The sequence below is a fragment of the Planococcus citri genome, chromosome 2, assembly GCF_950023065.1.
Source record: "Planococcus citri chromosome 2, ihPlaCitr1.1, whole genome shotgun sequence".
NCBI classification, from domain to species: domain Eukaryota; kingdom Metazoa; phylum Arthropoda; class Insecta; order Hemiptera; family Pseudococcidae; genus Planococcus; species Planococcus citri.
In genome coordinates, this window is record NC_088678.1 from 59329812 (window position 1) to 59355333 (window position 25522).

Here is a 25522-nt window from a genome sequence, read left to right on the forward strand (position 1 = left end):
CAAAGATAATTTCCCATATACTTAATTCGAAAAAATTTAGTTCGTCTTTATTTTTTATTCGATTAAAATTTATAACCGAGCAGAACTTTTATGCCTTCCTACCCCTTCCATTGCCACTATCGATCAATATCGTTAACATCGAAAAATCCTTTATTAAAATATATACACGTACAAATAACGAATTGGTACAAAAAAAAGAGACATATTTTAGGAAGTAAAGTACAGAGATCTTAAACAAATTCGAACACTTCAAAAATTTCACTCGTCGCTGTCTTCGTCTTTAATAATACCCAAATGTCTAGCGACCGATTTCACATTATTAATAACTTCTTCTTGGACTAGATTAAAGCTCATTGCCAACAAAGCGATACCGAATAATAAATACAACGAGCAAATGGCAGTTCCTAGTTTAGCATCAGTTCCAACTTTCTGCTCAGGTACAAAGTCTCCGAAGCCTATTGTAGTTAACGTAATGAAACAAAAATAAGCCGAATTGAATAATCCCCAATCGTGTTGTTGTTCGTTGAATAGGAAAGCTCCGCCGATGATGTAGCTTACCTGCAATCACATATTTTCACAAGGTTAAAACCTTGAAAAAACAGATCGGTTTGTCGTGATGACGAGAAGAGCTCTAAATATGTCATTATATAGGAGTAAAATCTCCAACTTGTGAGATTCGGATTCGGTAAACAACCAAATTGGTAGAAAAACGCTCGCCGTTTGAATATTAAGTAAGCAAATGACGCATTACGCGGAGTAAAATCTTACCACTAAAAATACACACAACCAAATAGGAACAGGTCGGGTGTAATCGTGCTGATAATAATCGTAATAGTCCATGTAATAATCATAGTAATCATCGTATTGGTAATCTCGAGCAGCACGTGGAAACGTTTGTCTATGTACGGCGAATCCCAACGGAGACATGATTCGTGGACTAGGACCGATGTTTTCTTTATTATGGCGACCTGCGTAAATAAATACATACGAACATCGAGAAGTCTCCAGTGTGATATATGTTCAAGGCATAGATTAAAGATTAGGCATGTGAACATTGCTGGATAATTTACCTAAGGAAGAAGTACTTCTAGGTCTTTCTCGTCTAAACCTCGGCGGAGGGTATTCGTTCGTGGCTCTGGGTAAAGTAGCAATACCTGTAGGTGCCAGTAGGCGTCTAGAACCACCAACTGAATCATTCTTTGACATATCCCGACGCCCTTGACGGTATTTGCCATCATCGCGACTTCGTGACACTGAAAAATACCACCAAGGTGTGAATGATAAATGCCGACAGCAGCAGGAAGAAGAAATTTGTAGATGACCATACTAGAATCATAAAATAAGGGATACTTACATCTGCATGATTCTTCTCGTTCCAAAGCGTACTTGTTGAATACTACGGGCGAATTTCTAGTGTATTCTCCACATTCGGCTAATATGGGATCTGCAAATTTAGACCAGGGATGGTTTTTACGTGAATTTGAAATAAAAGGTCAACGAGGTGTTTGCAGAAAGGAGAATAGATTGGTGCAGACTTACCCATTGCCATGCGACTTTTGTAAGAAGAGTGTTGAGAATGTCTAGGGGTTTGGTACATGGTGACGTTGTCGGAGTATCGAGATTGCTGAGACTGTCTGTTGAAAAATTTTTCGTTCGGGATGGCGTTGTCTTGTTCCATTTCGTCGTAGTATCTGCGGAATAATGGATGAGTTTGTCATATTTTTTATGATTAAAAAGACAAATTACAAATGAAAGAGCAAAGTGTGGCCTTCTTTGGGCCTTGAGTCGTTTAAAAAAAAAATTAATCATATCTACGCGCATCAAAACTGAGTTAAGAGAAGTTGTTCCTATTTGTATATGTAAAATATTGCAGAAAATACCCATACTAACAAGGGAGGTATCCGACCTGGAAGAAAAATTTTTGAACCGGACGAAGCTAAATCAAAAGCATACAAGAATACATTACCGCAGCCAAAATTTCAAGTGCCAAGTGCGTTTTTTAGATTTTTAGTGAATTTTTGAAAAGCAATTGGATAAAAAAATAATGTGAAAAAATCAAAATTTCACCAAACCATTTTCGACTCTTCCCCTCTCAGTTGATTGGAAACGATTTCGAACCGTTTTAAGCCGTTCTGGAGTCTCCAGCCATATTTTGGAAATTCCAGATTTCAAATTTACAATTTTGAAATCGCTGGAAAAATAATATACGATTTCAAACCAGCAGGAACAATTTTGGAAACTTTCAAAAAATTGCCAGAGGCTCCCAAACTGAGTCGAATCGACTTGTCAAAAATAAGATATTTATATGTAAATAAAATTGAAGTCAATTTAGACTTTTGAACGTTTTTATGCCTTTTTCATTGCAGGAGGCTGCAAAACAACTTGAAACCTTCTCCAATCGACTCAATAGTTGTTCAGAATGTTGAAAATGGAATATAAACTAAATTTTGACTTTCTAAATTCATTGGAAAAATTATTATTTAAGAGAATTTAAACTTTCAAAAATCTGCTGAAGGCTACAAAACTGCTCAAAACTGTGTGAAACAGTTTTCAATCAATTTGAGGGGTCGAAAATAAGGTTACATGATAATTTCAGTTTTCTGGATCAATTTGTTGACATTTCAATTTTTTCGCATTTTTGGGCTCCAATTTAATTTTTAAAAATCGAAAAAATCGGTTTGGCAGCAAAATTTGGCAGGTAATGTATTTTTTGCTCTTTCGACTTGTTTTTGTCCAATTCAAAAAATGGTCTGCCAGTTAGGATACCTCCTTTCTCAGAAAATTCTTCAAAAACTGAAATTTCTCAGGAAGTTTATTAATACTCGATGTTTCCTAAAAATATTCTCAGAAAGCGTTAAAAACTTGAAAAAATCAAATAAAAAACCAACGAGCACCAGATTAAAATCAAAGGCTTTAAAATTTTAAAAGTCAAAATCGAACTTCCATGGTAAAAGCTCCACTAATTTGAAAGAATTGCAAAGGAGGCCCTTTTTTTAGCCTCTAATCAAAAGGGCCATTCTTTTGGAGCAGAGGGGCATTAGAGCTCTCAATTGACTTATTTTGTCAGTCTTTCTCCCTGAAAAAAACCTCCCTCCTCTCAAAATCGAAAAGATTAAAAATGTTAGGCTTGTTTGTTTGGTTTTGAGAGCACTTAGTTTGAATTCCCACTTATTTGTTGAATTTCACCCCTCAGTACCCTTCCAGCTCCTCCTCACTATTAAAATAAATTATGTTCGTGTAATGTATCGATTTACACTGATTCGAGATTACTGAGTCCAAATTTTGACCTTTTTTTTCATTCCAACTCCTCTAAATCCTCTTGGTCCTTCACCAGTGTGTTCGAACATGGTTAAAATGCTACAAAATTGAAAATGACGTGTGGTGCGTCGTTTGTTTGGTTTTTTGAGAGTTCTGAGTTCGAATATAGGCAAAAATACTCAAAAAAAACATCATTTTTAAAATTTTCTACTAAAAAAAAAGCAAAAATAAATTGCATGTACGTATGTGGCAATTTGACACTTGATTATTGTAAAATTTTGTATTTGAGCCATAAAAATTGAAGAAAGGAAGTTCAAGTTTGAATTTGAAGAAGTAACTGGCAAAAAAAGGGGAAAATGGTCAAAAAAGAGAATAAAAACTAAAAAAATTTAATTTCAGTTTCATCAGTTTTCAATTACAGTTTTAGTTTCAGTTTTCCAGCCCTGATATTTGGAGCTGAAAAATTTAACAATTTAGGATAAATCGTTTTTTATGTACTTCTTTTTTTTTGGAACATTAAAAATCGAAATGAACTTGTGATGTGACAGGAAAAAATGTTGTGAAAATTTTAGACCCGTAGAATTGAACTTTCTCATCAATTTCTAGGTACCTAAATAAGATTTAGTTTATAAAAAAACTTTAAAAATTTTAAAATGATATTTTCCATTTTTCAACGTTAGAAAATGTCATCAGCAGCAATTTTCCACTTTTATACCTATCCATTTCTTCAAGGTTCATAAAAACTCATTCGTTTTAATTTTTTTCATCAAGAACTTCTGAAAATTTCATTTATAAGTCATTGTACTTAAGCTTTTTTTTTTTTTTTTTTTTTAATTGGATGTTTCAAGTTTATCTGCAGATTAATATTAGAGTGAGAGTGAGAGGTTTGATCATTTTCAAATTCTTCATGTAATGTTACAATATTTTCTTGATTCTAATCCTCAAAATTAAAAAATTAATTTTCAAGCCCAACATCTCAATTGTTGAGGTTTTTTTAAAAGAAAATTTGGGGTTATTTTATTATAACGTTCTGTAGTAGTAGGTAGTTTTTTCAGATGTCTGAAGCCACTGGTGAAAATACCCGAAAAATTGGAAAAAGTATCGAACTTTTTTACTACCAGATGAAATTTTGTAATTATTTTACTCAATACTTGAGTTGTTCGTATCAATTGAAAATTACGTTGATAAAATTTCAATCATTTTTTGAGCAAAAAAAATGCACAACAAAATTATGTGGGAGGAGGAGGGGAGGGGAGGAATTTCCTTATCGGACGAAAACGTCGTTTTGGTTTTCACCTCATTTTGAATGTGTTGATAAAATTGCCTATTTCGACGTATTTACGGGACTATTCGTGTGGAAAATCGTCCTTCCATTTTTCGTTAATAACTCAGGTTAAATCAAATTTTAAAATGTCTAATTTTCACGAAGGGAAAGAGGAAGGAGAGGGCTTTCTTACCTACCTGCACTCAGTATCAGAATGCGAAGATCTCGTATACGTCTCCGACATACCGATCGCGCTATCAGCTGATTTCTGCGAATTACGTCCAGAATGTCGAAAAGAAGTCGTTCGCGATCTGCCACTGAAACGATTCCTGAAAAAATAGACGTATTTGTATGTATTATAAATGTACTTCATAGTTCATCCAACAACTCCAATAATAAATATTGCTACGATTTTATTGCATACAAGTAACTCACCCGTGAGATCTTACAGTACTTCTGAAACTCCTCGCTCTCCTACTGGGAGGAAAAGGAGGTATTCTTTTCGGTGGCTGGGTACATTTGTAGCAGCAAATCCTCCAGTATATGAATCTGAACGAATGCGCCATCACGTCGCCGATATTCGATAGACAGAGAAGCATCAGAGGGATACCGACGACGGCGTAAAAAATAGTGGCTATTTTTCCTTGAGGTGTCTTCGGTGCTATGTGTCCGTATCCTGAAACGTGAATATGACATAAACGAGAGAGGAAATTGACTCATCAGATATGTTGTAGTATGCTAATAGCTCTATAAAAAGCGCAAAATGATGCGAATTAAGAATACTTCATCTCCTATATCGCAGAGCCCCCCTTTAGAAACCAGTTCCACGAATAATTTTCTTCATTTTTAAAAAATCGTTGCCAAGTATTTTTTTTTTTTTTTGATTTTATTTCCTAGCTAATTACACTCTTGAGAGATGAATATCGAGAAGACTTTAAGGTATTCGTCGGTACAGATGTGACTCTGTAACAAATTTTACGATCTACGTAGCAGCAAATTTTTTGTGAGTGATCGAATATTTATTACCATTAAATTCTGGTCAATATATTTTATTACCGTCGCCACCGACGTGTATGTGTATAAATAAGAATGACATTATAGAGTCGTTAATCGATGACGTAAATAAGCATCCCTTTTGGCATAGCTTTGGTTGTGTGATCCAATTGTTGTTAGACGGCGACTCGAAAGTAATCCGAAGGCCAAACCTATCACCGATATTCGGTCACTGGCATCGTCCAATTCGTTAACCTTTGCTAAGCTATCGTAAATTTTCATCTGAAATAATTGAAATTTGTTAAACACCCTGTGATATTTTATGTCAAGGGTACTCGGCTATTATGTCTTTGCGCAGGCAAGGCTACTCCAAACACGAAAGCAATCGCTAGATCATCTTTTGAGACAAGTTAAGTGCTGGCGAAAATATGTGTAATCAAATTACACAATCGTGTATGTAATTTGTAACACGAAAAAACACTTATTCCAGTTTAATAATAATTGCTCCGATGTTAGAACATTTCCGTGCACCTACTGTGCATTTTGTACTATTTACTGTACCTTACCTATCTATGTGTAATTACGATACCTAAACGTTTCTAACAATTGAAAAATATTAAAATTCTTCAATTTACGAACCCAACCCCCCTCCCCCCAAAATCGAAAATAACGTTAGGTGCTATTTCCTAGACGAAATTAGATATTTACTTCGTTGATGTTTACATTTTTACACTAGGTAGGTAGGTAGGTACTCGTGAAGTGGTCAGTCAAGCGTGACCTTCGTCGTTAGAAACATGCAAAATCCTGGAAATTTTACGACCATTGCGATGTATCATTTTAGATGGTGGCAATTGGAATGGTTTCCCTGTTGATTAGTTCTTTTTATACAAAATTTAATCGCCGTGTGCAATCAATTTAGGTAAGAACCTGATTTTACTAATCGAATTCTAGGAAAATCAACGATGATAAATGGGGAAAATATTTGGATGTTCGTTTTACGATTTTAATTGTTCTTGTGCCCCTGAAAAGAGCTTAGGAAAATTAAGGAAGGGCACTGAGTGATGATGAGGTACCTAATACTTGGAAAAATTGTTTTGTCGTAACATATTTTATTATTTACGAATCGACAAAAAAGAATCGCTCTATTTTTATTCCGCTTAATTGAATTTCGAGCCAAGTTCTTTCTTTCGCGGAAACGTTATCGAGAGGCGAACACTTTACGAATAGAAAAGGTGAAATATGGAGAATTATGCCAAAAAATGATTTTTTGAGTCGTGTTTTTTCACAGAGACGAATTCGGCAACACTGTGTCAATGTCAAAAATCAATGGTTCGATATTATTTTTATGTACGAATTCGCTTTGTGAATGTTTCATTGAATAAAACGATGATCTGGATGATATTTAATATCCATCCCATACATTGAAGGGGTTTCTATGTATCTGATTTTACAATATTTTGTCAGACTTTTAAGAACTTGAAACAAAATCACGATGAATTCTTGACACGGAGGTGTGCAGACTAGGGGAGGGGGTGTCTCACTCTGCCAGACAGAAAAAAGTTACCAAAAACTTAATGGATTTTTGGGAAAAGTAAATTTTCAAAAAACTTTTGCACTGGCTTCGCTCGAGACCTATTCTTATAAAATTTGAAATTTTAAAGCCATAAAAACCAACTTTCTGCATCCAGAATGATGACATGTATTAGTTTTGTAATCATCAATTTTTTACAACTCGCTTGCCCTCACTTCGCTGAAGCCGATTTTAATTCTACCACAAAAATTTTCAATAAGAAGTGCGAAAAAGTGAAAAATTAATTTGAGGAATATATTTTGTGTTTCCTACTCACTCCTCATCCGGGAATTTGTTTCCTGTGAACAATTAGTTGGAAAAATCTCGGGTGAAGGAGGATGGAAAATCAAGTGAAAAAAGTTTGAAAAATTACAGTCGCACCCCCCCCCCTCCCATCCTTCCTTCCATCCACGACACATCGATTCCTCACACATCTGTTTTGACATTATTTTAAGACTTCTAAAAATGCAGTGCTCCAAAAACTTTTTAAAAATGTTTGTCAGACTATACTTTCTTCTCCGAGGATTTACCCAGCCTATTAAGGTCATTGACCCGTCTGTCTGGCTTTTCAAAGGTCATCTGTGTTCCTGTCTGGTCTCTTAAGGTCATTGACCAGTCAATATGGCTTCCCAAGGTCGCCTGCCTATCTAGCATCTTAAGGTCACTGACCCGTCTGTCTGGTCTGGCAAGGTCGTATGGCTTCTTGTATGACTGCCTCAGGTCACTGACCCGTCAATATAGCTCCCCAAGGTCGTCTGTCTGTCTAGCCTCTTAAGGTCATTGACCCGTTTGTCTGGTCTGGCATGGCCGTATAAGTAGCTTCGGCTGTTTGACTACCTCGAGTGATTGACACGATGTCTGGCTTCTCAAGGTCATTGACCTGCTTGTCTGGCTTCTTAAAATCGTCGGTGTTTCTGGCGGATTTATTAAGGTCATTGACCCTATGACTGGTCTTTCAAGGTCGTCTGGCTTTAGGTCTTTGACCCGGTGTCCGAATTCTCAAGGTCATTGACCTGACTATCTGGTTTCTCAAGGTCGTCTATGGTCCTGTACAATTTCTTAACGTCATTGACCCGTTTGTCTGGCCTCTCAAGGAAGTCTGACTTTCATGTCCGACTTCTTAGGATCATTGACCTGTCAGTGTTGTTTTCCAAGGTTGTCTGTCTGTCTGTCTGTCTGTCTGTCTGGCCTCTGAAGGTCGTTGACCCATCCATCAATATGGCTGGCCAAGGTCGTCTGTCCGTTTGTCTGACCTCTTAAAGTCACTGACCTACATTTTTAGTATCTCATGGCTGTCCATCTGCATGTCTGGCCACTTAAGGTCATTGACCTGTCTGTATGACTGGCTTCTCAAGGTCATCTGTCTACCTGTCGAGCCTCTCAGCAATTTAGTAATTTTATTTCAAGTTCTTATAAGCCAAATTTGGTACCTAGAAGTTTACTTTAGTAAAAGTACAACTTACAAATCAAAGATAATTTTTTTTGTTTTCAAAAGTTAATCCCTGGAATTTAATGCAATTTTTCCAAATTCTTGAAAGTCAGATCAAATATGCTCTAAACATTGTACAAATTAATTGATCTATTTTTTTGAAAATTCTGATAGGCATAATACAGTATTGAAATGTCAGCAAAAATGACATACTTATAACTTAATATCAAAATACCAGAAATTGATCATTTTTGTTTTTGAAAGTCTGACATAATAACGAGGATTTATCGCATACAACGTGGGTATATTTATTAACGGGAGCTCGACTCCCTCAACTGTGGAAAAAAACAACAAAAAAATGGGAAAAAATCAATTGATCCAAAAATTCATTCATTTTTGCGTCAAAATCTATAATTCTACATAAGCAATTCCTTTTTCCAAGAAAAACTTCCTGGTCATCCAAGTTCTGTTGGCGTCTGGTGTAGATAGAGCGGTAAAGCCTCCAGAGTTGGCAAAAACGAAAAAATTATTATTGATCATTTTTCATTTTACCATAAATGGTGGGAGAGGGGAGTGATTATTAATATTGTGTGTTGATTATACTTTTTTGAAACTTGAATTTTTGTGTTCCTTTTGAATAAAATTTGAACTTGATTAAATAATAACAATATTTTATATTTTTGAAATTATTACATTTTGATATCCAGAGGTTGGTAGAACTTGAACAATACTCCCATTGTTAGTGGCATCGTGTACGCATATTTTACTTTTTAAAATCATATTTTACCGTTCTAAATAGCATAGTGTCTAAATCCAAAAAAAAAACCTAAATCCACCCCCTGGTTATGTCCTTGATAAAATTCGATCATTTTTTTAATCTACAGAAAAAAATGAAAAGTTTTTGCGTTTAAAAAATGAGCTCACCAAAAAATGCTCACTCAAAATTTCATTTTTCTTCAACAAATTCATGTTTGTGAACATTAAATTCTTCAAGCAAATGATTGTTTTTATGTAAAATAAGAAAATCAGAGTTGGATTCTATTATATGTAGGAGATAATTCGTAATTCATAAACAAAAATTGCAAAGTTCATTCATTACTTATATTTGTTGACAAATTTTTCAAATAAGCACCTATATGGGTACTGGATGAGAATATATGGCCTCAGAGACATTCTGGATTGGCCTTTAAGTGCTGTGTAAGTTATTACATTCGATTTTGAGGAATATTAATTTAATCATTTCAAATTGCTTCGTCTCATTTTTTTTTTCAAACTTGGATCATACGTATGGATATTGGATATTCAAGGGATTCTCCTTGAAAAATCTGCAGCTCCCCTTGGCATTTTCTCCCTCCAAAATTTTGATTCCATTTTTTGAGGTCTTCCACGTTTATAAATGGAACTTCAAAAATAAATAATGAACCTGTACTGTTAGATACCAATCTATATACATAATAAACAGATTAAAATTTCAAAATTTCTCACACTTTGCCAAAATTCCAAAATGCAAAATTAGCAATTCGGAAGAGAACCGGCGAACTTCGAGCCTCTATTTCCCCATATTACAAAATCAATTTAAATACCTACCCATCTATTCATCTCCATTACTGCGACCTATCATTTCCCGATACCTATATGTATTTATAGGTACCTAGTATTTTTCTAAGAAACTTTTAAAACGTCCTTGAGCACAGTACGATAGAATATGAATTGGCAAGCATACCAAAGGACCACTTATACTCTAATCTATAATCCAATGGTACATACTTTTCGACACTTTCTCGAGATAAATATTACGTACGTTTTGAAATTGAAACGAATTCCCCATCGTCGTCAGTTTGGTCGACACAAAAGGTAACTTCATTGAAACCTTTCCAAAGACTCGTTTATCTCGTGTCCTGATAATATTGTCATGTAAATCGAATCGCTCGAGGGGACATTGTAAGCAAGATCTATGTCCAATTAAACGCCTTAGTTTGGCCAGAATTCTTGAACTCTGGGCAGATCCGAAAGGAACCCGAAGAGAAAAAAACCACCAAGGCGAATCGAGCAAGGTATTAACGTAGGAGTATAAATGTAGTACTTCAATGTTTAATAATTTAATTGAATTAACTAATAGTCGCGAATTGGCGTATGTAGGACAGGTTGAGTACTCTGAGTCTGAGTATACAGATATCTTGCTCGGAAGATAGGTAGATGATTTAAAGGGATTTTACCCGGTTGCCTGCTGATTAAGTAATTATCTCGTCCGATACGCTCGGTAGCCTATAAGAGTGATTTATTCGTCAAATATTCGTATGAAAAAATTACGTATGAAATTGTCATCATATACAGGTATAAGTAAAAATGCGAGTGTAGGATATTTCCAGACGTGTTCACTGGTACGACGAATTTATCTATACCTACGTTGAGTAATTACGCTCATCGTCCGAGATAGCAATACGCACACGCGACATAAATTTGTCCAGCGTATCGTCGCATTGATCCAGTTAATCGACGCGGAATTAACCTTCAACCTAGTATTTGCATAAATTCACTTTCGTCCGAGAGCCACCTTCCCCACCTGCCTTCTCTGTGTAGACTCTATGACAGGTAATAAAAAAAATCAATTTCCCAGTAACGCAAGCCACCAACCGCCGCACCAGGTATCACATCGTGTTTATGGTGAACCGGTTCGTCTCCCCACTGCCTCAACAGCAAAAACAGATCACACACATTTTTACTATGAAGATGCTTTTCCAAGCAGTCGCATTTTTAATCTTTTACTACTCCTCGTTTAATATCTACAACAATTATGTAAGAGTTTATCGTTTACACGTACCTTATACCGTAAATACTCGAAATTTTGATCGATCTTGATCGCGCGTTCGTAATCGCCAGCCATGTGAGAAGTTTTTGCTACTTTTCGGGGTGTTATAACGTGTATTTATTTATTTATTTATTTTCAATTTATTTTTAAGAGTTTTAAAATGTGGAGTAAGTATTGAATTTTTTGAAATTATTATTAGTGATTGATTTTGTTTTGCTTGGTGGTTTTGTTTGTGTACAAGACAATGATCGTAGGCCTAGTTTCGATAGTTTATTATGCCTAAATGGTCTCAATTATTTAATATTTTTTCGAATAATTTGATTTGCATAAAGGCCTACTTTTTTCATACATCGAACTCGATATGGCTTGGTTTCGATCACAATGACAAACCTTTCTAATTGGCAACATAGGGAAGAATATTGACTACAAATGGGTTGAAATTCTGTTCAAATGAGTATTAATTCTTTTCTTTATCTGAAGGAGCGAGCACCGAAAAAGGATACTGATTTTGTCGATAGATAAGAGTTTAGACAGAGAGGAAGCAAAGGGTTTGCCATCGATCGTTTCGTAAAAATGAGTAAAAAAACACTAAAAAATCTAAAATTTTGGTACTTAGGTCTCAAAATTATCATAGATAAATTATCTCAACATTTTCATAAAACTCGAAAAAAAAATTGCAAAACGTATGCAGTGTTTTGAAAAAATTGAAACTTTTTTGAGATATTTCATCTTGTTTTGTTTGATCAGCACCTACGAATAATTTTTAGTCAAGCCAAGCCCCTACCCTTCATAAATGCTTCAATAGATCCAGGGTGGGGTAGAGACTGGAAGAAGAGAAGGGTTTGGTCAAAGATGAAGAACACCTGAAAATCTCTGTTCAACGATAATCATTGTGTTTTTTTTTTCAAACCCCTTAAATTTTGATACAAATTGGAAAATTGGAAAATTATTTTTAAAAATTATCTACCTATACCTAAAATTTGGTTTCTGTAAAATGAGCATTTTTTAAAGAGAAGTCACGCCATATAGAATTGATTTTGCTTCTTTCAATTTTATTCGTAGGGCTCCTGTTTTCTCCAAAAATTGATTTTTTATGAATTTTTTTAATGCTTTTTTAAAACTTTTTTGTGAAATTAAAAGTCGTTTCTTTTCCATCACAAACAACCGATTGAAACTCAATTTCCCATAAAATGAGACTGGCCCACACAAATCGGATTTTTTTACCCTAAGTAAATGAAATTATTGTAGTTGGAGAAAATTTTGTAAAAATAAACGGTCTCATCAACATAGGGCTGCCTCTTTTTAGAAAATGAATTAACTTTTCAGTCAGCAGCACCTGCAAAAGCATGAATAATGAAGAAAAGAGTTGAGAAAAGCTGAACAGAATTTGTCTTAACTCTTTGAAAAAGAAGACTGAGTATACTGTCCTATCAACTCAATTTTTAAAGAAACTGAACAAATAGTTCACTCAAAGTTGACTCGGAGTCGGAGTTGAGAAAAAAAACTCTCTTGCCTCGCCCACTCCGAAAAAATTCATCTGTAAAATCTCAGCTGCCCGAACGAGTTTTTCAATTTACTTGCTTTTCATTTTTTTTTTTTTAATCAAATAACCTCAAGAATTTTTATTTTGAAAACTTCATTGATTTCAAAGGCTCTGAAATCTGCGATTAGAAAGGTAGAATTTTTACTGCAGATATCTGTGGTCGTACTCATCGGAAAACCATTTCAAATTTGAGAATTAGGGTTGAAGAGGTGCGAATAAATAGACAGATATAGCAGGCTTTTTTGTTCTATGATTTTATAGACATCGAATAATGAATTTTCTTCAATTTCGGAATGCCTATAGTGCATGGAAAATGATTGAATGTAATCAGATCTGAGTTTTAATCGAATTAGATTTCTATTGATCTGTTGAGACCCAATTTTTCCCCCTAGAATCACATATTTTGTGCAAAAAATCCAAAATTTAATGGTTTTTTTCGATGAAAAAAAGCTATGGCTGGTTATGGTTAAACAGAACTGTGAACGCGTATTTTTATTTTCTCTCAAATCTTTCTTCTGTGACCAATTTCTTGGTAAGTAATTTTTTTCAAGTGACGACGCTTTTCAAATTTTGGGATTTAAAATATGTTTACGGGATTTTTAGATAGGTACTTGTAACGAGAATAAGATGTTTTTTTTCAAAATTTTTCTGATTTTTTTTTTGAAAAGAGGAATAATTTGAAACGAATTATTTCAATCAAGACAGAGGCTTTCCTGATCTATGGGCGTAGTCTGTACGAAAAATGAACAATTTCTCCTAATTTTTTCGTACAATATTGGTTTTTCCCAAAATTAGCTCTTTCTGATAAAAAACTTGAATTTTTGATTTTTCAATCATTTTTTTTTTTTTGCAAAAAGTTGATTGTTGAGAACATAAGTCGAAAAAAATGTATTCGGGCCACCACCCCATCCCTCTCGTGGTGACCTTAAAATATTCAGAATATCAATAAAACATCCAAAAATACGAGTACACTATCAGGTCAAATTTCAGATTTTTTCGAATTTCGACGAATTTTTGAGAATTTAAATTTTTTAGGAAAAGCTGAAAAATTAATCAAACTAAGGCAGAATTTTGAATATTGGGTGAGGGTAAACACTTCAATTAAATCGCATTTATTTTCAAAAATATTCAATTATTTGGAAAAAATGTTTTGGTTTGAACCAATAATATGTATATGAGTTTGTAGCTCCTGAACTTCACTATGGTCATTTTATGATGGGTAATTTTTACAAAACCAATAAAGTCCAAATAAATCGATTTGAAAGGTCTCGAATAGAATGTAATTCAAATTTTAGCTTTCTGCCTCAATTTGATCAGATTTTGACTCTTTTACACGCAAGAAATTGATCCAATTTGAATTGTATTATTTTTCAGAATCAAATTCGCTAAAAAATTAAAAATTGTATTCAATGCCTGAATTTTGGATTTTTGATGTACCTATTCCTGGATGCTCTTCGATTTCCCTTTTGAAAATTTATTTTAAAAAGGTAAAAACCGTATTTTTGACCGAAGAGGAATTTTTCACACCCCATGTCCATCAAAAAAATACTTTACCTGTTGGAGAAAATATAGGATCTGAACCATAAGAAACTGATTTTGAAAATTTGTGCCTAAATCTACGAAGAAAGTGACAGGGAAGCTATAATATCCAAATTTATAGGTGCTGAAAATCTAAAATCCATTGTTACAGGGTGTCTACACTTCTGGAAAACCTGAAAAAGTCAGGCAATTTCAGAAACTTCGAGCAATTTCCCCTCAAAAGTCAGGGAATTTTTTGAAAGTGTTCATCTGTAATTTTTTAATAATTCTAGTAGTTTTATTGTATTTATTTTGGAAAAAATTTACCTCGCGTCGTTCCGGGTAATTTCGTTTTGTTCGGGCTTGAAACCGAACGTATTGAAAAATGTAATTTTTTTAATACAAGGGAGAGGTAATTTTAAAAATACGGTGTTTTATTTTGAAAAAATGCTCTGGAAATTCTAGAAAAGTCAGGGAAAATCGTTTCCAGAAATAAGTGGACACCCTGTTTTACCCTTTTTCATGACAATTTTTCAAAATTCGAAAATCCAAAAATCCGCTGGAATCTTTGATTTGCTTGAAACCACCCTAAACGATTCCTGAAGTCGAAAATAAGCTAGCTGAAACAAATTTCAAATTTCCTCCTGAATCTCATCAAAATTTTAATCTTTTGTGGAGAATGGATTCGGAATTTGAATTTTTTTAAAATTGCCAAAAATCAATGTATGAAATTCAGCAACACCGAATAAATCCAGCCTGTGGTTTTGATGTTTTAGATGTTCTTTCTGCTCTTCTTTGTTCAACTAGAAAAAATTTGTTCTAATTGGAATGGGTACTAAGTTCCTTCCTGGTTAGTAATTTGAGAAACGAGTAATCCCCCCTTCCCCCTTCTTCGTCCCCAAAATTATTTTCACATTATTTTTTCTCTCCAATGATTCAAAAAATAATAATAAGATGGGTATGATTTTAAATGGTCCAAATTCTTGCCATAAAACGTAGACAATTACCCTCCACCCTCAAGGTTCTAGTCTAAACCTTGGGGTTGCGAATAGCTAGGCTTGGCCCTAAACGTACGTATCACAAATTGATACAAAACTTGCATTAAAAAAATTACGAACAAAATTTACGAAGCGGATCATTATACCTAAACCTACGTATATAGAGGTATAGGCATACTAATCAAAAAGCAAAACAGATGGAGTCTTACGAGCATCTCAACCTTGAGACCATAAATCACCTGTAGCCTGTACCTACACCTGTTGACCCTTGAGCTCGTTTTCATAAATCCTTCGACCCTTGTTCCTGTTTCACGTCGAGCAATTGCTCTAAACATTCAAACCTTTGACTCCGGCTCCCCTTCGAAGTTTCGATGTACGAGTAAAATTCCACCAAATAGGTAATTCTGGACTGCTTGACCATTTAGAAACCAGTCAGCTTAATAATAAGAGGATGTTGACGATGAGCGACAGAAAGCAAAAGTACCTACACGACAATGTGAAATGGAAATTATATAACGGTTCGTTTCCGTCGTCGAGAGACGCTACACCGCCGTCGCCAATGTACAAAAAATCCATATATCCCGTGTAAACATAATTTCAGTTATGATTAGTCTATTGGAGTAAAACAACGAGATAATTGAAGAAATCTATGCGTTCAGGGGTTAGTAAAATGTACACGTGAACTTGAGGTAGGTCCGACTCTATATGGGAATTGCGAGCTATTTGACGAAGCGAATCTCCGGTTCGGGGTTAGGAATCATTGTCGACGTATTAGAAGCTTATATCCTTTCTGTTAGCTTTCACTGATAAGGAGCTAATATACGAAAGAACGCCGGCATAATTTCACTTTTATTATAAAAGGTATTTTATAACGAGGAAATATAAATTATGCACTCTAAAAGTACCTATGTACTATATGATATTTTGCAGATTTGTTGTTGATATTAACGTTAATAATAACGTTGACGAAATCCGAAGACAAGTGGGTTTGGTCGAAGGAACGCAAAGTACAGTCAGACGCTACCAGAATAACTGTCGCTAAGCCCATCCTCAACGATGTAGATGTCGACTCACCGAGACGAAAAATTGACGAAGAACTTTCCAGGTTATTGAGGTACGAGTAATAAACTTCAACATTGTACCTACAGATACATATGTAATATATCCTACGTACTATGTACTTACTCTTGACCTAAAAAAAATTTTTTGCGAAACGCCTACGCTGTTGTAGGTAGGTATATGAGGTATACGATACACATTTTGATTCGGTTCGATGACCAGCTCATTAATATGGGCAATTATGTCCGCGGGATTTATGGTAATGGCACGAGTTCGATATATTCGCGCGCAACACATGTTAATTAAATGATAATTTTTGTTTAGCAAAATTGATTACAGTAGGTAGGAAGGCAAATTTTTCTAGTCTATTATTATCTTGAGTGGTATGGTATTGAAATTGAGATGCGTGGTTGAACCGTGTAAGTATATTTTGGTGGTAGTTTCATTGCTTGGCGATTAAAAGTGTTCCAGTCTGGGTGCCAAGATCGATTATTCATTTGACATTTTTGGGGTTTTATGAGCGGAAGTGGGGGGGGCGGAAGTGTTATTTTGGACAATGTTTATGATTAGTTACTGGAAATGCGTTAGAGTAAGGATGAATTTTAGAATAAAGGGAATTATGTACCTAGTGCGGTTTTTGAAATTTTTCAAAGCAAGGCTCTAGATCCAGGAGAAAATCTTCTTATCAGCTCGTTCTTAGTTCCTCTTCCGATTTAGATATATTCGAAGAGTAATCCGAAATACCCTAGCATTTATTTTTGGAAATCAATAGTGAAATTTTAAACAAACAAAAAAAAGATGTAAGAAAATTGAACCCCTGCTCTCTAAATTTTTCAATCATTTTCCATGTCTTAGTTCGGAGGAGGGGGCGAGGCAAGAAACTTTGAATTGCCATAAGCAAATATATTCCACACCAACTCGAGCCAAAAATGGCCTGCGATTTCGCCCAAAATTTACAACTTGAAAAAAATTTTGCATCTTGAGATATTTTTTGATGAACAACGTTGGTTAAATGAAGAATCATAACCCCTAACGCGTGTTTTTTTTTCTTTAATTTTGGAACACAGTAGTGCTAATTTTTTAGTCATTATTGCCAATTCCAAAAAACGAAAAAAATTGAAAGTTTTTAGTTATTTTTAAGTATGTCGATTTATATGATAAGAAATTTTTTTTGAAAACAAATTTAGGTAAATGAAAAATCATAACCCCAGAGTGGTTTTTTCAAATTACAAGTAAATACCTACATATTTTACACATACTTATTTAAAAACATTTTTCAAAAACAACTTTAGATAAACGAAAAATAAATACCCTTAAGGCGGTTTTTCAAATTCTCCAGTTACATTTGGGACATTTCCTTGGCAAAACCACCCAAATGAAGAATCATTACTCCTAAGGTAATTTTCAAGAATTTTCAGTCTCATTTACACAATTTTTTATAAGCTTTGATCACGTTCTATTCCACGCAACTTTTTCTAAATTATTTCTAATTCAACTTACTAAAATTAAATCAATTTTTTTGCGATTTTCTGTATTTTTTTTTTTGTTATTTCTTTTGTTTTTGTGTGACTTTTTGCAGAACTTTTGATGATATTTAATCTATTTTTTCATATAAATTTCAATTTTCTGCGATTTTTATGCTTTTTTTTGGTTTTTGAAAAAATTTCATTCCATTTTGATGATATTTGATCCAATTTTTCGTAAATTTCGACGATTTTTTTTACTATTTTACATAAATGTAGTTTTTGAAGGGAATATTTTATGAAGTTTTGCCAATTTTTCATCATTTTAGACTATTTTCTATAATATGTATTTTAACAAAATTTTATGATTAGACAATTTTTTTCGTGTTTTAGTCAATTTTATGGCAAGTTTTAGTGAAGTTGGAATTCCATTTCAACTATTCTGATTATTCCTTTTCCTTCATGCAATTTTACAACTATTTTCTGGAATTTTCAGTTTTTTTTTTTTTTTGAAAAATATTGTATTTTTCCAACCAGGTTTAATTTGAAAAAATGAATAAAAATTACTTATCTTATAGAAAATTTCGTAAAAATTATTCAAAATGAACCTACCTATGAAAAATTGTTCAAAATGTCGTGAAAATTATTGAAATGACGTTGAAATAATTCTGTGGCGAGGAGGTGGGATAAGTAAGTATAAAAATTCTGTAATAATTTGCCAAAATTACTTACCGAAAATATTTTTTTATTTTTTTAAAATCCCAAAATATTGACAAAAGAACACAAAAAAAATTAAGAATGAATAAACTTTAAACAAGGAGAAACCCAGCTCAATATTGACCAAAAGTCAAAAAATGATGATTTATACCTAAAACGCAAAAAAGCATTTTTAATTTCAAAATAAAATATTGAATATGAATCAAAAATCCTCGAAAAATAGATAAATTAAAAATCCATGAAACATTGTATGAAAATCACTTTAAAACTAAAAATTGCATAATTTCTTGAAGATTGGCTTCAGAAAAAAATTTCAAAATATACAGCTAATTAAAAATTATATGTAGATTGATAACTATCTCATCTCATATAAAAAATCAAAAATGCAGTCAATTTTAAAATTTTGAAAAAAAAATTTTAAATGTTTAAAATTGATTAAAATGGTAGAGATTTTCTACCTAATTTCAATAAAAATTATTTAAATAGTTGTATAGTTGTCAATGCTATTTTGAAAATCCCTTGAAGAATGTTCCAAATGAAAAAGACATTGGAATTAAATCCAACTTCTTTAAATGTTGAAAAAAAAACTAAAACTTGGAAATACATATAATTACATTAAATCTTGTGTTAGAAGTTTCAATGAAAAAAATCTTGAAATTTCATTAAAATTTTTCGCTTGAAAAATCATGAAAATGATTGAAAATGTATCAGAATCAATTCGAAATGTTGAAAAATCGTCAGATGACTTATTCTCCAAAAATGTTTGAAAATGTTGTCAAAGTCGTTACAAGTTATTCAAGATGTAAAAAAATTACTGAAATTCAAATGATATGTACCTTATTCCACACCTTTTCTAAATTTTAAAAAAGTTCTTGGAAAATTGGAAATACTTCAATATACTTAATATGCCATAAAAATCCATGAACAACCATCACAATTGCTTGCAAAGTCGTATTAATTGATTGAAAGGACATTAGGATAAAATGTTGAAAAAAATGCTTTTTTTGTTTAAAAAATTCTTTTGAAATTTCTGAAAGTTTTATGAAATCCGTAAGAATTTCGGTAATAGTTCGAATTTTAAAATACATATGTGAGTTCTTGATAATCTTGAAAAATGTTGATTTTGAAATCGTGAATACGTGATTTTGGCGTATTTTCTAAGAGTAAAATATCAGAATTTGGCCCTAAAAAGCTTAATTTTGAAAGTTACAGGAAAAATCAAATGAAAAATCATCGAGTACTTGCCAGTGTGGTTCAAATGTGAATTCTTCAATTTATTTGAAAAAATGTGCTTAAACACCTTTTTTAGGGGTGCCTAAAGAGAGGGGCTCTGAAAAAAGGGTTCAAAATTACGAATATACAGGGAGCTTAATTAAACTTTCTCATAAAGATAATTTAATATATAAGTACCTCAAAACGATACGTTTGGCGCAAATCGTAGGTTTCTAGTTTTCCAGGGGTTCCCAAAATTTCGAAATTGCGAAAAATGGAAAACTGGATTTTTGAGTACCAGCGGAAAGTTTTATTGAGCTCAAAATTTGGTAGGATGAAGGTCTTTCAGATACTAATAAACTGTAAACAGCTTTTTAGCGGGGCTCAAAGGGGTAGGTTCAAAATGGTGGTTTCAAAATTTTCCAAAAATTGAAACAACGTTTATCAAGTTCAAACAGATATTTTACGCTAAAAAAAAATTTGAAAATAATACTCAGTGGTTCCCAATTTTTTTTTGTAATCACAACTTTGGGAACCCCTGGAGCCCAAAAAATGGTAATTGTGGGTTAACCAATCACCGATTCGTATTTTGGATATTTATTACAACATTTTAAGAGTGGTCTAGTCGATAACTGTCAGGAGTGTCAGGGGGCCAAAAATGGCCTTATCAGGACTCCTCCTTTCTTTACATGATGAGTATGTTATATCATTTTCATTGTTTTCCTTTTTTTCTCATATTCCTGTTTTAAATCGTATCTCTCATCTGTACCTCGCAGCACCAGCAACGACGATTACCGCAAAGCTCGATACGAAGTCCAAGAACAATCGGATTACGTAAATGGAAGACCATTGAAACCTCGTCCGTTCCTAGAAAATCGTCCCAGACCCATTCCAGCTTTACCAGATCGGCCATTATCAGATCGAGATTTTCCTCGGCCATCACCAGATCGAGATTTTCCTCGGCCATCACCAGATCGAGATCCTCTAGACTTACCAGACAGACCAGACGATTTTCTTTCGCTGTCATCGGGACCATCACCGATCCGTCGTCAACCTCCGGGCGGCCAATCAGTAGGCATCCTTACGGGACCAATTCCATCTTGGGAGAAACCAGTATTACACAAAAATGGAGACCCTACTAACTTCGAGCACTGCAAATGTTCCTTCTCATTCAACTGTAAATCGCCTGGAATTCAATTTGTGAGTATCTTGATAAATCATTCGTTTTCGATGTGCTCCTGGCGCAGAAAGACCGTTTCATTTTCTACGTGAATTGATTCTGTTGCAGGGAAGTTGCGATCAAGGTAAACAATACTGCTGTTATAACGAATTCGAGTCAACGAAAGGACCCTCTGGACCTAACTCAGGGTTCGGTACAAATATAGATCGAGGCGATGGATTACCACCGGTATTAGTAGGTCCTGGAGGACCAACTGGTATCAATAATAAACCTATTTTACCACCTCCTCCTCGACCACACGTAAGTACATCGAAAGGATTATAAACAAAGTGATCATTTCGCGTGCATACTTAACTCACCTATCTATAATACGTAACATGTTGCTGTACTAACTCCTAACGTTTATTTTTAAAGGGTTAATTAACACAAAATACGCGAACGAATCGTGCGGGTTTATTTTTAGCTGGTAATTGCTGCTGATAACTAACATTGAACAAATTGTTTATAAATTCGAAGGTAAACATTCTCGAATGTAATTGTTGTCCGTTTATTGGTACATACATCGCATCTCTTACATTTACCCATTTTTTAACAAAGTAATATAATTTTATTTTATTTTATTACCATCAATTCACCTACCTACACTGGTGTACTTAATATTCACACCGTCATCGTTGCATTTTATAGCAAACTGATAATCGGGTTCAACTTGGCTCCGCTTCAATATGTAATTTATAAAGGTTCTAATAATACTTATTTAACCGCAGAGAACGCAATGGCCAACTACCCAGACTAATTTATCACACTTTTTAAAACTGTCGCATTATAAAGAATACACCTGATACGCCACATTTACCATCATTTCGTGTATATCTACCGTTTTCAGAATTATCGTCCATTATTACCACCTCCCCCGTATGAAGATGTAGAAGGTTTGGAAACTTTGGAATTCAACGACCGTAGACCGTATCCTTTGATACCGCAAAAGCCGGTACTGCCTCCTTACATGGGATTGCATAATGATCACAGGTCTTCCAAATAGTTCCAGAGAATTTATTTTTAAATATTACACTTTTCTGAGCAGTGATTTATGTATTTTACTTTTAGTATTTATCAAACCGGTGATACTACCTTTGTAAGCTTGTAAATGCGAGTTATTGTCTCTTTAATCAGCTAACTATCTAAATGTTCTTTTTTATATTATTTTTTTGTTTCTTTTTTTTGCTTTAATATACTTATATGCATTTAATTTATTATAAATTTATTACTTAGGTAGTGTTTTAAGTGTTTTTTGTATACCTACTTAATCGTTTGTGTGATTAAAAAAAATAAACGTTGCAACGTTGTAGAATTCTCAAATGTTTTGTCTTCAGTCTGTTTTTTTTTTTTTTTTTTTTTTTTTTTCAAACAAACAAAATAAAACTATTTCTAGAAATGAGTAGGTAATATTTTTTCTCCTAAAGAACACCCAGACAAAAACTTTTCAACAAAATTTTGCTCAAATTTAGTTCCTACTTTGGTTCAACTTTACCTAGATACTTCGAATCTCAGGAGTTTTGAGTACGAAATGACCTTGACCTAGAATTCACACATGTTTAAATGATCATTGGAGCCCGGAATCTTCACTTCCTAGTTCGCTTGCTTCCTTCTAACGAAGGAAAAAGTTATAATTTATAAAAATTGCCATAAATTTGCAACAATTTGAATTTTAGTTTGAAAAACACCAGACAGTAAAATCTATAACCGCTTAAGTAAATTTATAGTTATTCATGATGTAGCTATAAATTCTTGAAAAAATGGTTGTAAATTTTATGATCCAAGTTCCCCTCCCCCCTCCCTTCTTTCAATGTGCAGTTTTTGGCAGGTCACTGTGTTCATCTCATTGCAAGTACTGAGACATTACTCCCTCCCCTTCCTTTCCTGTTGCAAATGAAATTGTTCAAATTATTATACAAAGAAAGTATAATTTGGTAATTGTTTTTTTCTTTTAATTTATTCATCAATCTGTTGAATTTGTACGTATATTTATCAAATCTTACCGATGGTTGTAATAACGATGATCGAATAAAACAAAGCTCCACCGGAGGTCCATTGTAATGAATCTGCAGTTTCGTTGCCATTCCAACCGCCTTTTCTCATAGCCCATACTAATTTACCCTCGAAATTTTTCAAATCTTCTCTGACCTTATTAGTCCAATTGGTATGATTAAGAACGTCGAGTTGTTTTGTAAATGCCCATATGTCTTTCGTGACATTGCCTCTAATATAGGTGATATTCATCTTCATCTGGAATTTTAAAAAAGTGCATTCGTAACTTGATAAAAAAAAACGCAGCAACGAGTACGATTGTTGTTGACACTACTTACATCTTTTTCATACTGTTGTTCTAATTTTTCGAACATATAAGATCCAAAGAAACAGTAACCGACTACGATGGCGATGAGTAACAAATGCAGGAACAAACAGGTGAATATTTTCCATAAATAATATAATAATTTGACCCACCGACTGGGGGCGTTTATATCTTCGATTTCCATCATCATGATGCGCGTTTCAAGAAGAACAACGACTCGGTGAAATAAACGCGATAAAAATATATTTAAAACATATGGAAATGTACATTTTTAATGCTTTAACATTTGAGAATATCACATCGAGCAAGAAAAATCACACCGATTTTAAAAAACAAAATAACACAGTTACTACGACCAATTCGCGAGAGAAAGAAAAACGTAAACATGAGTAAAAAAAAAAATTAAAGAGTAGAAAAGTATAAGAAGAACGTGTACCCGACTGATATGACTAAAATATATACCCAACGTAACATTTCTTTTTAATCCAACATAACGCCCACCTTATAGGTACTGTGATAGTTCTAAATTTAGAACTAGACTATAAGACCCCCGTAATCTCGACTGTTTCTTCGTTATATAAAGCGATAAAGTATTAGATGCACGTCGTTGGAACGTATTTTGCAGCATTTTTCTTATAAAAAAAACAAGTGTGACAGTTGACTTATGAATTAATCATGTATAAATTATATCATAGGTATGGTAAATCGACCGGCGATGGATATTAACCCTTTTATTTGGTAGGAGAAAAAGATGTCGGCAGTAAGAGACGAGATTGCATGTGTTGTATTAGCGGTACGGTGTAAGCTACGCATTCATCCCAGCCAGGAGATCTCCAAGCACTTTCACGAGTTTCTTTCCTACTGTTCAGGTTCTTGTAGCCTGTAAGAAAAAAAAAAAAGGTATCAGTAGTTTAACGAGTGATTACCATATTTTAACGATAAAAATATTCGATAAGAATAAAGATATCGAGGCGAATTAGATTTCGTCGAGTTGCTATTTATTCCAGATACGATAAGGTTGAAATAACTTACACCAAATGTGATGAACATTATACAAGCGACCAATTTGCGAAAAAAATCCGGCGAAAGCTTCGTTGTTATTTTGTCTGAAATTCACAGCTCGGGCCCAGTTATTACCCCATTCTATCATAGTACCAGGTTTCAACGTGTAACTTCTAATTTCATAGATATTCCTTCCGGGACGGTTTTCTATCTTGGGCCAGTAACTAAATCCTAGTAAAAATTGTAAATGCCTTTCTCTCAGATACGCGGCTTGTTCTTTTTCCAATTTTTGAAAATCCTGCGAACAAACGAATCGATCATGAAGTCTAGCTCATTCGTAGTGTAAAATAAATTCATCTCGATACTAACCGAATTTTCGTCGAGGAATTTACGAGCTTTATCGACGCCATAGTATCCGCCTTTGAATCTCCATAAATGCAAAGCTTGATCTAGATCACCGATTTCAACGGTCCAAGCACCGACTAAATCGCATTCCGTTTGTTTCTGAAGCGAAGCTAATAAAGCAGCCTTTTTTTCGCTGCAACAAATATTTACCAGGAATTTGTTATCGGTTTCGAGTCGCTAAACTTCGATGTTGATGTAATGTTTTCAAATAAATGATGTGAAAAGATAATAGAATTGACCTTTCGTAAATAATGATTACCAGTTAATTAAATATTTATCCCTGCAATCTGGTTTGATGTTATGAGTATACAACGCGTAAATGATCTCTTTATCAGATAACATACTGGAGTGTGATTCTTTAGTAGGCTCGATACGTCGCACGAATAACTTATTCAGCCAACTTTCATCATTCAAGGGCTGACCGGTGGAAATATATCTGCAAAAGAGCGTATTATTTAGTAATAAATAGCATAACATGAAACCGAATGTAGACCCTGTAGCTTACCTAACGTTTTGCGAAGCGAGAACATTTACAGCTTTACTCTTTACAAAAGTTTTCAACATCTTGACTGGTAATCTTGAAAATAAACCCAAAATCTACAGAAACAACAGCTTCATTTGAACGCAGCAATTTTAATAAGTAAAATTATTTATCGCAAACACTTCACGGGATATTATTGTGTTGATTTTCAATCAGCTGTGCGAAGATAAAATTTTTTATCAAATTTGAGCAATGGAACCAGGAAACA

The 25522-nt window shown here is 33.8% G+C and overlaps 3 protein-coding genes across 3 annotated transcripts; 1 reads left to right on the forward strand and 2 right to left on the reverse strand.

Annotated features, from left to right (window-relative positions):
• Positions 1–132: 132 nt before the first annotated feature.
• Positions 133–23559, reverse strand: galene. The gene is made up of 9 exons (XM_065351813.1): positions 23380–23559; positions 23053–23299; positions 4958–5198; positions 4720–4851; positions 1540–1691; positions 1355–1444; positions 1071–1253; positions 769–968; positions 133–558 (listed from the first exon to the last, which is right to left on the reverse strand). The coding sequence occupies exons 1-9, from the start codon at positions 23554–23556 to the stop codon at positions 259–261; spliced, it is 1722 nt and encodes a 573-aa protein (XP_065207885.1). The 5' UTR covers positions 23557–23559; the 3' UTR covers positions 133–258.
• LOC135836796 (uncharacterized) lies at positions 11238–22372 on the forward strand. The gene is made up of 5 exons (XM_065351841.1): positions 11238–11490; positions 16313–16496; positions 20610–21033; positions 21122–21313; positions 21900–22372. The coding sequence occupies exons 1-5, from the start codon at positions 11484–11486 to the stop codon at positions 22053–22055; spliced, it is 963 nt and encodes a 320-aa protein (XP_065207913.1). The 5' UTR covers positions 11238–11483; the 3' UTR covers positions 22056–22372.
• Positions 23560–23587: 28 nt separating the features above from the next.
• On the reverse strand, positions 23588–25469 carry Nipsnap (nipsnap). Its single transcript, XM_065351846.1, has 5 exons — positions 25279–25469; positions 25033–25209; positions 24738–24906; positions 24399–24666; positions 23588–24246 (listed from the first exon to the last, which is right to left on the reverse strand). Exons 1-5 carry the CDS (start codon positions 25335–25337, stop codon positions 24098–24100), a joined length of 822 nt encoding a protein of 273 aa, XP_065207918.1. The 5' UTR covers positions 25338–25469; the 3' UTR covers positions 23588–24097.
• Between the last annotated feature and the right edge of the window lie 53 nt (positions 25470–25522).